This window comes from Chrysoperla carnea, chromosome 3 (assembly GCF_905475395.1).
Source record: "Chrysoperla carnea chromosome 3, inChrCarn1.1, whole genome shotgun sequence".
Classification (NCBI taxonomy): Eukaryota; Metazoa; Arthropoda; class Insecta; order Neuroptera; family Chrysopidae; genus Chrysoperla; species Chrysoperla carnea.
Window position 1 is genome coordinate 41,787,760 of NC_058339.1, and position 14,805 is coordinate 41,802,564.

Consider the following 14,805-nt stretch of genomic DNA (forward strand, 5'->3'; position numbering starts at 1 on the left):
CATGTATGAAAATGAACGAAAACAACGAAGAAATTGGTATTCGAGCTACAAATTTTTTTGCAATATATGTTTAACCCGCCCGCACTCGCGTTATGAGCACTTTGCTCAAGCTAGATTTAAAACATAAAAAACTTTTATTTTTCAAATATGTAATTTTATCTTTTTTCAAATTATTAATTTTAAAGACTTTTTCAATCCAGCTACAGTTTTTTTAAATAATTTTATTCAAGTCCTTCAGAAATTGTGAGAATTTCTCTCATCACGAGAGTAAAGGAATATGGTGAATAGAAATATTGTGAAATTAGTTAAAATGAATTGAATTGATTAGATTAATTCTCTAATATTTTCACTCTCAAACATCATTTAATAATAGCGTATTCAAACAATTTTTAATTAGCTAGTGCATAAAAAACTAAATTTGTATAAAATTATGTAAAGGTTATGATTTACAAAGGTAAAGAATATTATACTTACAAAATATTTGAAATGAAGAACGCGTGAGCAAATTTCTCAAAACCTGACTATAGATTGCCAATTATTTTCTACTTTTTAGTACAATAAAAGCTTGCCCTTTAAAAAAATAATTTTTAATTTAAAAATAAAAAAGGCATATATATCAAATATTGTGGTAGCGATGGGAATATCAGGTCATGCGATAAAATTGCATTGTCATCCAAACTAAAAGTGTATACAAAATTTCAGCTCAATCGGTTGAGAATAACTAAAAATTGAATTGCAAGATTCTACCCAAACAAATATACATAGTTAACTAAAAGCTTGTAAGAAAAATGAGACGAAACGAGTCAATAGAAACCACTCAATGATAGATACGATACGAGACAAAACGATAGAAAACTTTTACAGTTGCGATTTTGAACCAAATTTTTTTTGACAAAAATGGAAAGATGATATATAAGCTGTATAATATAACTGTTTTTATTTTTGATGATAATTTTAAAGTTACAGGCAGTTTAAAAGAACTTTTCAAAAAAGAAACGAAAACGCCCGAGAAAAAATTTTTCGTAAAACATCGTTGTGACGTATTAATGTAAATTGAATAGTACATTATATATAATTCAACATTAATTAACATTATGGCGTTACACGATCTTTTACGAAAAGTTCTTTTAAAACTGCCTGTAACTTTAAAACTATCATGAAAAAATAAAAACTTTTGCTGTAAAACTTATATATAATCGTTCCATTTTGGTCAAAAAAGAAAATTGGGACAATACAGAGACATCCTACCCTAAGTTCGCCTCGTCTTGTTTCAGCGCTATTTATTTCATACAAACAAGTGATTAATTTTTGTTTATACAAACAAAAAATTATTTTTGTTTTTCACAAAGGTGGTGCAGGAGTATGAGCGAGCCGTCATATTTCGTTTAGGAAGACTGTTACCTGGCGGTGCGCGAGGACCTGGTAAGTTTTATTTAAGAATAATTTTTCGATTTTAACCGATAAAATTATAGTATTTTCTATTCTATATTCGTTTTATGATCTATCTTCGTAACACGCAAAAGAATGGAATATCGAATCATATAATAAATATTGATTTATTTCCAAAATTTTATTTATAATTTATACTTTCTTGTAATTATAGGAATATTTTTTATATTGCCATGCGTTGATTCATATGCGCGTGTTGATTTACGTACACGAACATATGACGTACCCCCGCAAGAGGTCAGTATTCCTATAGATAATAAGAGCTAAATATATAGTTAGAATGCAATAGTTTCAATATTTCTATCAAGTTGTGAAAAATGGGAAATAAAATTCGTTCATCACTTTGGACAAATTTTTTTATGTCTTATTCAATATTCTTGAACTCTATTAAATCTCATGAAATGTTTCGGGTCACCATCAATTTTTTTTGTATCTTTCGAGTCCTTGGCGTTTTGTGATTTTTCGCATCGAGTTTTGGTTTTTGAATGAGTTAGGCTTTTTTAATTATTTTATTCTTTTAATTTTAAGCATATATGGACTAATATCATTAGATAATTTTTTCGCCAAGGATGTATAATACATAAGCTTGATTTATAGTAGTAATTAGTAAATATAAAATGTTTTTCAGGAAACTGTGAAAATTTAACTTATCCCCCCCCTCCCAAATAAAACTTGAAATATCGAAAAACAATAAAAAATTATATATTTCGAAAAGTGTTTAGATTTTGTATTGTAACTCTGGACATAAATTTCACAGTAAATATTAAACTTAGCGAAAAAATCGAATAATTCTTTCAAGTAACAACTGTTCATTGTTTCGATAATTCTAGGATACTCTGTATATTAGATTCTATTGATTTTGTATTTTGATACAAGTATACACTTTTGATAAAGAAAACGAAACTTATCAATAGTTCCGCAACACAAACATTCGTTCCTAAAATCATATTGGAGAGATTATTTCAGTATTCAAATTGAATAGAAGTTTGGGTCATTGGCGCTACTGCCAAAATGTTATATCAGAACATATTTTCAACAGAACATATTTTCATATTATAACAGAACATATTTAGCATCACGATTTGAAAATTTTCAATTAAAATGGCTCATAGATTATAAATTTTTGAGAAATCTTGAAACTTGTTATCTAGTTTTTCTATGTATTGATATTATATATTAGCTCTTATAAGAGATTGAGAACACTTCACCTGTTTGTTACAAAATATGTCCAAAAAATCACGCAATTATCTACTGAATAAGCTTCGAGTGTGCTTTTGATTTGTATTTTAAGCTTTCTTGTATTTTTTATTTTTCTTTACTAATTATTTTCTTAAAAAAAAAAACAAATACATTTTGAAGTAATGAGATAGATCCTTATGCTACAGATTATGACTCTCAACTTATAGCTCTACCAAACGCTTTTGCAAGATTCGAGACAAGTAATATATGTTACAAGTAAATTTCTTTGTCGACTCAGGATTTTTTTCCTTTCAAATTCTTATACAGTGGGTTGCATTTGAGACGAAGACACCCTCATAATTTTGTTATTTATATGAAAGTTGTTTTCAAATTTTCCACAGTCATACAGGGTGATGGGTCACATTTAAGATACTTAACCGAAATCCTAAGATACTTAACCGAAATCTGAAGATACTTAACCGAAATCTGAACTTAAAACTCAGCCTATTACAAATTGACAAATAGGGCCGAATATTTTGCCTAGCGTCAGAGATGGTTAGAGATATTGAAAAAAAAAACTATTAGAAAAAGTGGCTTAGAATATTTTTTTATACCCATATACCGATTTTCATTATTTGGTTTTGGTAAGAGGCAAGTGTAGATCTCTAAATCAAGAATTGAAATAGTCAGCAAAATGTAGGTGATTATTAGCCTTGTCGGCTGATTGTGAGACAGTCACTATTACCAACCTGCAAAACTACGAACGCCAGATTTTTCTTAACTCAAGGTTTTAACAATTAGCCAATCACAATTTGATAATTAATTGAAGAAGCATTAACGAAGTTAAATTTTAATTTAAGAGTGTCTTTTATGTTAAAATGTGTGTATATAATGTGTTTTAAATGTCTTAATATTAATATTAATTAATATGTAAACACAATACGCTGATATAATCTCAAATGTCAATCAAAGATGTTTTAATTTTTGCAGGTATTAACAAAAGATAGTGTAACAGTATCAGTAGATGCTGTTGTATATTATCGTGTATCAAATGCAATTATATCAATTGCATGCGTTGAGAATGCACATCATTCAACACGTTTATTAGCACAAACAACCTTACGGAATACAATGGGCAAACGTCCATTACATGAGATATTAAGTGAACGTCAAACAATTAGTGGTAATATGCAAGTATCATTAGATGAGGCGACCGAAGCATGGGGTATTAAAGTTGAACGTGTTGAAATGTGAGTTTAATAATTATTATATCTTTTTATACAATTCATACACTGAGTGCTAAGACCATACGTTCACATCCTTTAAATCGTTATTTATTGAAGAGGTTGGCTTTGAACTTTGGAACCTCTTTTCATATTAAGATATCATAATATAAGTAGCGATTAACATTTGGATTTAGAAAGCTGTTCCTTATAAAATAACTAACTACTTGTTTGATTTACAGGCTCGATTTGCAGTTGATGCAAAAACCCTCTGCATACTAAATTTTATGTAAATCGCCACTTCCGAAATTGTTGATATATACAATAATTGCTCCCTTAAATATATACCTTTAAGTTACACATTTATACCATACATATCTATGAATGGTAACAGAGTACTAAGTTGCCCTTTAAAGTAAATACTTTATGGAGGGACTTATTAAAATGAAGTAATCGTATATAAGACTTTGAATTTCCTTTCATTTTCAGACGCATCACTTAAAAATCAAGTCGAGTTATTGATCAGATGATCAAGCAAGTGATTCCTTATAACCATCTATGTTTTAGGGACATTTTTTCGAAATATGAATAAACGAACTCGCCTTGACTTTAAGACGAAACTGTAACTGTATATCAACTAGCTTATTCTATGAGAATTCTTTCGTCAACTTGTTATGACTAAAAACTTGAACTAATTAAGAACGATTGAACAATTACACATAAAATGGCATCTCTTTAATATGTTTTGATTGGAAAAATAAGAAGGAAAAGCTCCTTGACTATAATTAATAGTAATAGTCCAATTATTAGTATAAAAATTAATAAAATATTGATTTATAATATCCTTATGTAAATAATTACTGCATTTATTGATTCAGTTATTACCTTCTGAAAACAAAGAACTCGATTTTCTGCAATAATAAAATATTTACTTTACAAAATTGTTTTTTTTACGTAAATCACAATAAATGATTTAAACAATTTGAATAAATTTGTATACCTCTTAATATACTTTTCTATTACAGAAAAGATGTTCGTTTACCTGTACAATTACAACGTGCTATGGCAGCAGAAGCTGAAGCAGCACGTGAAGCACGAGCAAAAGTTATTGCTGCTGAGGGTGAACAGAAAGCATCACGTGCCTTACGTGAAGCATCCGAAGTGATTGGTGATTCACCAGCTGCATTACAATTGAGATATTTACAAGTTAGTGTATTTCTTAATGAAACGTTATATTTCTCTTTTTTTAATCTAATTGCTTTTTTCTTTTCTTTATAGACTTTGAATACAATATCAGCGGAGAAGAATTCAACAATTGTATTCCCAATTCCTATTGACATGGTCACGTATTTTATGAAAGCATCAGCAGAAAAGATGAATATCAAGATGTAAATCTACATTAATCAGTTCATTTTTGACACATCATTACGCAAAGGTTTCTAAGAAAATACTCTTATATTTGTGGAGTGAAACAGTGTTGTTTGACTAACCAGTCATATTCGGGTGTTTTTGAAAATATTTCGATAATTTCCTATAAATACAAAGCTTTAAACGGTTTTTTTTGATATTTTGAATTGATATTTACTCTTTTTAAAAACAAAGAAATGATATTTTGATGGTAGCAGTTCCAAATCAGCCGTAATTGTTACAGAAATCGATAACGTTTTTTTATTTTTTTTTTATTTCTCGGTACTCTAATCTCGAAATAGTCCCTTAATAAAAGGATTTCAATGTTATTGCTAAGTGGCTTTTCTGTTTGGGAAGTTCAAGTCATACATCCGATTTTTTTTTAGAGCCAAGGGACAAAAAAATCGCTGTTTTGTTACAAAATTAAATCTTGGATATAGAGACTACAGAAAAGTTCACAAAAGCAGTTCGATCTACATTTATTTATTATTTGATGACAAAATGGTTTGAATCTGCTTATGTATTTGTTATAGATATATGCAGATTACACTTCCTTTGAAAATATTTGCAACAGATATGATATATAAGATTTTTAGAAGATTAGCAAGAAAAATAGCAAGATTAAAATCAAATAAGATCAAGGCTCAATATATGGCAGATGACCAACATAAGATGGATACTTACTTATTGTTGAATTATAATTGAAATTTAACAAGGACTTTGTGTTTTATCAAAAAATTGCTCACAGAGTTGTCATCTTTCAATTCTCAAACCCACTAAACAGACGATAGAAAACCTATAAAAAACCACTAGATAGCAGCGTTACCAGAATATATTTCTAGAAACCGTAATAAACTTTCAATAATTAGCTGAAATGATTTGATAATGTTAAATTACTTGCCCACTAAAGAAAGTGCAAAAATCACTAATTTTAGTGGATACCTTTGGATACAATAATTGGATACCTTTCTTTCAAGTATTCAATTCTGTACAGTTTTCAAAAATATCGATTTTTTGTGTTTCTGTATAATTATTAAAGATGAACTTGGCCTGATGGCTATTGATTGAATCCTTTTTGTTTTCAATGATTAGAAAATAATGAATTGTTTGATATAAATCAATTATTTTGATATTACAAAAGGAAAGTTTATAAATGTAATGAGACTTAAATTATATGTACCTACTCTACAAAAAAAATACAAAAAGTCTGCATCAAATTATAGTTTTTAAATTTTACGAAATAGTATAATTAAGTAACCGAACAAACTTTTTTACATTGATATAATCATTTAACAAATATTTTTTACAAAATAAAAATTGAACTAATAGGGTGTTTTCCATTAAAATGGTTATTTATAAGAATCAATATATATACTGGTGCAGCAAAACGTTTTGGCACAAAAAAAGTTTCTTTATTTAACATATAATAATCAAGTTTGATGACTTTTTGTTGAATATAGCATTTTGGATGACAAATCTATTCTTTTTTGGCACTTAGAACAGGATCAGGTTACTTGAAAATTGTTCGGCTACCATGATGAGATTTTTTAAGTTTTATAACAATTTATCTGCCAAAATCCGCCCCACTTTTTAAAATTTTTTTTCCCTCCTCTTCGGCTTAAAACATGTATGCTTGTTGTATAAAGTTGGAAAATTTGTGGTGTGTCCCATGATTATAAAATATTGAACCCTCAGACTAACATGAAGTAGCAGTAAAAGTGATAATTTTTTCAAAGAGTGCTTATTACTCTTTGGCTGATTTTGAATCGCCTGCATAGTAAATAACAATATCATATTATTGCGCTTTAAAGTTTCTTAAACCCTACTTGATTCCACACTTGATAGATATTTGACTTTAGAAAAATAAGTCCTCAACCTTCTGTATCTTGGCATTAGTTATTATCGTTTATATGAACTTTTCGACCTATAGAACACGCTTTTAACATAGTGCACTGCATTTTGAAACAATCTGAAGCGATGTTTTTATTGGCTCTTATTAAAAACGTGTAAAAGACACTATGTTATTAACTAACTAAAGTTTTTGCTGCATCAATGTGTGTTAGATCTAAGTATATGTTCAAATTATAACTCAAATAATTAAGAGTCTGTCATAATTTAAATATTGTGTCAAATATTTACTAATTTTTTGTTCATATTGGTAAACACCCTATTTCACATTTTAGTTTTTACACTTATTTAGAATAGAATATTATTATTATAGGTATATATTATACCTACACTCAGCACCAGATCTATGTTTTTTTAATCGGAGCTAGAACTTGATCTCCAACGTTTGATATCAATTTTTGGGAAAAAAATAGGTGGCTTTTTTTTTGTTATCTATTTACTAATAATTTTAATTTGTGCAGTGACATAAAATTAATCAAAGGGAATATATAATCAGAAACCCGGCTCCGACATTTCTTTCTCTCTAACCTTACTACCTTTCCACAGTTTTACGCGGCGTACTTTTGTTTTTGCGAAATAATCGATTTACTCAATAAATTACATGTTAAAGGAGTTTTATATTCAATGGCTAGGATCGCAAGGCCAGATAGACGTTCCTGGCTCATTGTTGAACGCAGCTTGCAGATGTCATTGGTAATGTGTAGTATTTTCTTAATGCTATACTAATATTAGGAAACGCTTCTTGCAAGTCATGGTGGAACGTCGAATGTACTTGATATTTCAATAATTTAGCTTACTAGGTCTTTAAATTAACTGCAATCAAGTTTTTTTTTTTGAATTTTTTCGTGTTAGATTGACTCCATTTATCTGCCGATCCAGCATGGAATATTTTCATAAATCAATGTGTTCATAAAGAAGCTAAATCTTATTTTCCAACACATTATATTATGATTGCCGAGACAAGTGTCCCATTTGCCATCTCCACCATCCAGATCCGGGGCTGCCTACACTCGTGTTGATATATCACAAATGTTTTAACGGATCAAAACGGAATAAAGTATAAGTTCATTACTCATTACATTTTTATGCATAACATGAAAATTGTATACCAATTTATATATGGGGTAGTCAGTTATGTTATTTCATTTTTTAACACCCGTTTAATTCAGTTTTGTCATTTTGATTTTTTTTTGAAATATAATCTGGTGTAAAATGCACCACACGGCCTCTAAAAATGGATATAATTCCTACTTTAAAATTATCCAATACTATCATAAAAAAAATCAACACACAATTCTATTTCAAAGAGCAAATAAAAAGCTAATAAAATAAACTTTTTGGTGTGCTTTTTGAGCACTAAAAGTATTTAAATCTGTATAAAGAGGTAAAAAAATAAAACAGTCATTTATATGTAAAAATCTGTAAAATGTAAAATTGTATTTTTTAATAAAATTCTGAAAAAGATGTATTCATGTAATTTTTTTTTTGAAGAATAATTGTAAGGAGACATTTTGCCTATCGTTGTTTTTGTATTTGCGAGTTAAATTTTCGTTGCTATAAACATACATATTTTCGCTTTAAATGAATATTTTGCTTCTTAGATTTGTTATATGTTTCAAGATTAAGGTGTGCTATAAACATACACATATACACACTTTAACATTTACATTATTCCCATCAGTAAAAATTAACTCTGGCCATTTCATACAGCGCACAACAAGAAAGCAGCAACTTAAGAATCTCGTTTTACACGTAATTAATATTAAGAAATTCATTTACCTTTATGCTATCATAACCTTCCCATTGCTTCTTGATTGCCTTAAGGTGTTAAGATCAAATAAAGTACCATTTCCTGATTTTGAATAGTATATTTTTCATTAATACAAAAATGTATAAAATTATTAAAACTAATTAGAAACTTATTGATTAAAACTTAACAATAAAACAAATTACAAACAAATAATAAATGAAATATGGGCAAACATTGTGGATTTTTTGCAAAATAATGCTATATTGGTTTTGGATCACTCCTGAGATTGATTTAATATTATTGGTTGTTGTATGTATTAAAAGTAAGTACTTGTAATACCGAACGCGAGAAAATTTGGAAGTTTGAGAATAATATTTAAAAAAAAATTTTCGTATGGTTTTGCAGCGGACGATTAAATAATGCACCAAATCAAATTCCATCTGCACACAAAAAATACAAATTGAAATTGATAAATACGTAATGAAAGGAAAGAAATATATCTTTTAATGAGCAGCTCAGTGAAATGAATTAACTAAACAATCAGTAATCTGTAATGAAAGATAACTTAAGCTTTAAACAACCACACATTTTCACCACAATAATTTTCTAAATTTTAAATTCAGCTAACGATATAATTAACACTAAAAATGTACAAACTTTACGCGGAAACATTTGTACACGGTTGTTGAACATAGTTCAAACAAAATCCACGATTATTTATATCTGTTGGTGATTCCACACTATCCGTGTGGAAAACTAAACGAAGTGGTTTTACTGTACCTAAAATTGTAAAATTTAGTTATAATAAAATATTTAATTTTATTTTGGTATAAGTCAACTTACTCATTACTGTTGATGGCATTAATGAAATTTCGGCACTAAAAGTACCACCACATATTCGATCCACACATCCAGTATTTGCATTTGGTGGTCGACCAACATTAGTTGCACATGGTATTCCAAGCCAATCAGCGTTACATCCGTTTGGTGGAGGGCTGCTCCCAACCATAGCTTGCACCGCTGTATTGGAATTTCCCGATAGTGTAAAGGCTCTGGATCGATTGTTGTTCACTAAAAAATTGTTTGAATTATAAGAAATGTTAAATAACCTTTGAAGCTTTGAAGATCTGCTTTGCGAAGTGTTTAAGGCGCGATCGAAATGTCCTATGCAGTTTCATTATACAGAATCTGACTTATATTTAAGATTTTAATATCAAGGTTTGATGCTCGGCATATTGAATCATCATAGAACAGTTATAGCCGAATGTTGAAAATTTTAGTACTTTCCCAAGCCAAAGGCTCCAAGGCAAATTAGATACATAACCTAAATTATTTTACTTTCGTAAATCGAAAAAATGCTTGTTTGCAGGAATATATGATTGTAGGCAAACATTTTGCACCGGCTCTCACAAAAATATACTGTGCAGGAGTCGATTCCTTGGTCAAATGCCTTATATCCTCGACTAATGTAACTATAAAAGTAAAAAGAAGTTTAAATTGAACAACAAATTATGGGATAAAAATAAGCCCTTTCAAATGGCCTTAAGTATTTCGTGGTAAACAAAATTATGATGCAAGATATTTTCAAATTAAACACCAATATGATAAAATTTTTAAAATGATAATGTAATAAATACATCTTTAGGGCGGATATGGATAGAGTGCCAAATTTTATATCGAGTTCACTAGAGATTTGTAACATTTAATTTTTTGCTCACTTGGATCTACATCTTCACAAGCTGTGTATTGAATCCCACAAAAATTCCGTTCTGATCGAATACATATACTGTAATCTTGATTTGATAATTGTAAGCCAGTATTTGGATCATAGTTGAAACTTTGAACCATTCCTGAAATACCTGTGTAATATTGTAAACAACCTTCGTCGCCTAGAAAAGAAATCATCATTTTAATATCGAAAACGTAAAATTCTGGTGCTCTAAAACAAACCTCGATAAATGCTATTGCAATCAATTTGTGAAACTCTTACTTTCCAAGATCGGGGAAACGATGGACCACTCGTGACAAATGTTAAGGTAATTGGATTAATAACGCCCAAACCTGCATCTATGTACACTACAAATAAAACAATATTATTGCACTGAATTGGATTTTCATAAATAATTAACATAAGCAATCCTGCAGAGTTCTTATCGGAAACAGAAAAGTTTCATTGGGTTAAAGGTTTGAAAATGACCAATTCTTTACATATTTGGACTCGAAAGTTTCTATTTCTCTGTAGAATAGAAGCGCATTATTTTTAAATCATAAAATCTTTTGAATTCAAAGGAATGAAAAATAGAATTTAATTTTACGCAAAATTATACTTTGTTTTAAATATCTCGAAAACTTGGTATTATAAACTTGGCCTTTGGTAATTAATTATAAGGAGGTGAACACAATGGAACCCGGGGCACAATGAAACAATTGTAATATTTGTACGTTATTCCAAGCAAATTTATGAACATATATCACAAAATTGTTAAGCCTGGTTAACTTAATAATTTTCCGTGTTCTACTGTGCCCCATCTTATTGTGCCCCCTTACTTTTTTGACTAAAAATGTTTAGAATTTCGTTTTTATAAAATATTTATCATGTTATCCGAAAACCACTTCCTATTCGAATTCTGCAGATAGATATAATTATATTTCGTTTCTTACTATGACTTCCAGTATTTCGACCACAAATTATTGGTACGGGGTTTCCACCTGATACAAGAAACTGATCATTATTACAAATATTATTTACTGGTTCAGGACCCATTATTGTAAATTGATCAAAATCTAGCCTAAATTGGCATATATTTGGATGTAATTTTTGTAATGTTAACTGGCATGATCCAGTTCCATCATACATTTTTGGATATCCTGAATTAACAAAGTATGTTCCATTCTGTGCAGCTATTCCACCACAAGTTGCCATAACTATAAATCAATCAGAAATTTATAAAGAGTATAAGTAAGCTAAGTGGATTATTTTCTTACATAAACAGCATGAACCAAAACCGCCTGCGCAAGGACCGCTGGAAACACCACCACGACTAGCACATTCGATATCAGTTAAGCAAGTACCATTATCTCCGGAGGATGAAACACATTCTTGATTTTCAAATTGGACCACGGTAAAAATCGATAAAACTAGAAAAAATATTATTAGTCCAAGTGAATTTCATAATTTAAAACAAAACTTTTTGTTAATTAACAAGTATAAAATATTACATCTGCTATCACGATTATTTGGTGTTGAGTTTTCTATGACTGGTTGTAATTTACGACGACGAAATCCATTGTATCCAGCATGATTAGCACCTTTTACATAACGCCTTCGCACAATTCGATCTTTATTAGGAAATTGTGAATTACTTATTATTTCACTAACTACAAATGATATTAATATTAGAAAGATAGAAAATTTAAACAAAATCATCACTACTTAGAAAAAATCACTGATTCTCTGTTTGAAACTAATTCGTAATTTTTAATCGAAAAAATGAACACTTTTCAATGTGAAGATGATTTTTATAATATTTTGTGTGCTAACATAAAAAATTAACATAGTGGGATCAGAAAAAAGTAACGCCATTGTCATTGTTAATAGTTAAAAGCGTTATCAAAGCATAACAAAAGACATCATCTCTTTTCCTTGCATGTTAAATACTCTAGTTTTATAGATTGAATATAAAGTTGTTATTCATTTTATTTTATACTTTCATAAAATAGTACGATGTTTCGTGTAGTTGTTTCCATTATGAAAAATCCATACAAAAAACATTTGACGTATTTAACGATTTTAAGCCATATAAGTATTTATCTATGTCCGGAAGTTACATACATTAAAAAAAATTAGTGACGTTATGTATATGACTGTTAATTTACGAGAGTAGAAAAAAAAATTACTAAACAAATCAAGATAATAAATACTTAAGTTAATATTGACAAACTAAATAAACATTCGTTGAGTTGAAAAAATTGTGGCTAGAGCATATTTGGCCCAGTTTGTTAAGGTGCTCGACATGAATCCAAGAGACACCGGGTACGATTCCTGCTATATGTGTCTTTTTTAAACTATGGTTAAATATAAGATTTACTCGATATGCTATTATCGATAATATTATTTGGCTTTGTAGTTAACGTCAATGCATCATAAACATTGATAGTGGTCGAAAGACACTGACACGGTATCATGATTCTGTCATATTTTTTACTGCTTTAGTAAAATTGATAAATGTAGGTTTGATAAGAAACAAATTGAGCTTTAATGCTTCATCCAAGTGTCAAAGCTAATGGAAAACGGCCGTGTTATAACAGATAGCCATTGGCAATATAATATGCAAAAATGGTACAGCGTTTATAAGCGTCGAAATTTTAGTGTTTTTGTGCTAAAAAGCATCCCATTATTTACTATCATCAAAAAATCATTGGAAAAACGTTATATAAGAGAAAATAAAAAAATCATAACATTCGATTCAACGAAGAAATTGGTGGGCTTCAATATTATGTAACGTCTGAAAAGCCGGCCATTCTCAAAGCCATTAAAGGTAAAGGGATTGAAAAAAATTAGAAGACACTTTATACTAACCACCACAAATCCTAGGACATATTTTTAGGTACATATTATTCCTCATTTTTGTCAATATAAATGAACCAGTAAAACGTAGTTAATTATTTGTTTTTATGTGCAGCAAAGTATCATATTTCAATAACGATAAAAAAGAAATTTTTAGAGCAATGAATAGAAAGAGATTTAAATTGCATTTCATTCAGAAATTAAATTGGGAAAATCACCCTATGGGATAGTTAGGCAGTTAAAAGATTGAGTTATTTTTCGTAAACGGTTCATTATTAGATCTTAACAGTATTATTGTAGATTACTATAGTTTATTAATATCCATCACTTTAATCAATGCCTGCTGAAAAGTTAAGCCTGTTTTCGTAGTTCTATGTTAAATAATTAGTGGCAGCATGACCAAATGATGTTCACAATATAGAAAAAGAACTTTATAAACACCATATGTATTTACGTAAGTAAATTTAATATAAATAATAATAAAAATAATTAAAACAATAGACCCATCTGGTATAATGTCATTTTAACAAATTCATAAGCGCATAATAGATTTATTTGTAAATATTATGAATTTTGTTGAAAATATAAATATTTTCATATATATTTAATAATTCATTGTTTTTACTCGTAAAAGCTGAAAAAAATTATTTTAAAGTGAAAGTAAATAATAAAAGAGATAGTAATTATTCAACACATACAGATGTAATGAATGAGTTTAGTAGTGCAAAAGACATAATAAGTATTATTAAATAATTATGAAAATATTAAATAATTATAAATAGTTTATAATTATTTATTTAAATGAAGTATATATTTTGAATAAATATTTATGATAAATAAATTTTCAACGGTATCTGGCTCAAAAAATGGAAAAGAGTCTTCAAACAATTAATTATTATAGACTTTTCCTATAATTTCTATTCACGATTACTTTGAGATATTTTTTCCTTGGCAAATGATCTTGGATGATTGATGATCCGTTACTAGAACGATGAAGAATATAAAAATTGATAAATGAGGTAAAGTTTTTTTTACACTCGTTACAAAAATGGTTCAAAAAGATAATCTTATATATAATAATAATAATGGGGTGTAACTTCCGTTTTTCTGATATACGCCTTATCACAGAGGCCACCCATATCATTATTTGTTAATCTTTATTTATTAAATTACATTAATTTTTACAATTACATTTATGGTGTGGGAGGAATCGGTTACTTTGTTCTTATCCAAGCGACGACAATGTGATCAAAGTAAGTCTAAATAGTCAAGCTTTAGACCACTCCGCATATATACGAAACCTTCATTCATTGTCCTTTTGA

The 14,805-nt window shown here is 28.8% G+C and overlaps 2 protein-coding genes across 3 annotated transcripts in view; one reads left to right on the forward strand and one right to left on the reverse strand.

The window, feature by feature from the left end:
* The window catches only part of LOC123294679 (band 7 protein AGAP004871), a 28,730-nt gene extending 22,540 nt beyond the window's left edge, over positions 1 to 6,190 (forward strand). For both annotated transcript variants that reach the window (XM_044875785.1, XM_044875786.1), the window contains 6 exons: positions 1,350 to 1,422; positions 1,604 to 1,686; positions 3,619 to 3,878; positions 4,877 to 5,057; positions 5,130 to 5,286; positions 5,792 to 6,190. In XM_044875785.1, the coding sequence (XP_044731720.1) occupies positions 1,350 to 1,422; positions 1,604 to 1,686; positions 3,619 to 3,878; positions 4,877 to 5,057; positions 5,130 to 5,243 (711 nt within the window). In that variant the 3' untranslated portion in view covers positions 5,244 to 5,286; positions 5,792 to 6,190. The remainder of the gene's footprint in view (positions 1 to 1,349; positions 1,423 to 1,603; positions 1,687 to 3,618; positions 3,879 to 4,876; positions 5,058 to 5,129; positions 5,287 to 5,791) is intronic.
* Positions 6,191 to 9,574: 3,384 nt separating this feature from the next.
* LOC123296039 lies at positions 9,575 to 12,663 on the reverse strand. The gene is made up of 8 exons (XM_044877500.1): positions 12,624 to 12,663; positions 12,136 to 12,294; positions 11,902 to 12,054; positions 11,578 to 11,841; positions 10,867 to 10,992; positions 10,635 to 10,805; positions 9,760 to 9,987; positions 9,575 to 9,696 (listed from the first exon to the last, which is right to left on the reverse strand). Exons 1-8 carry the CDS (start codon positions 12,661 to 12,663, stop codon positions 9,575 to 9,577), a joined length of 1,263 nt encoding a protein of 420 aa, XP_044733435.1.
* Positions 12,664 to 14,805: the final 2,142 nt, after the last annotated feature.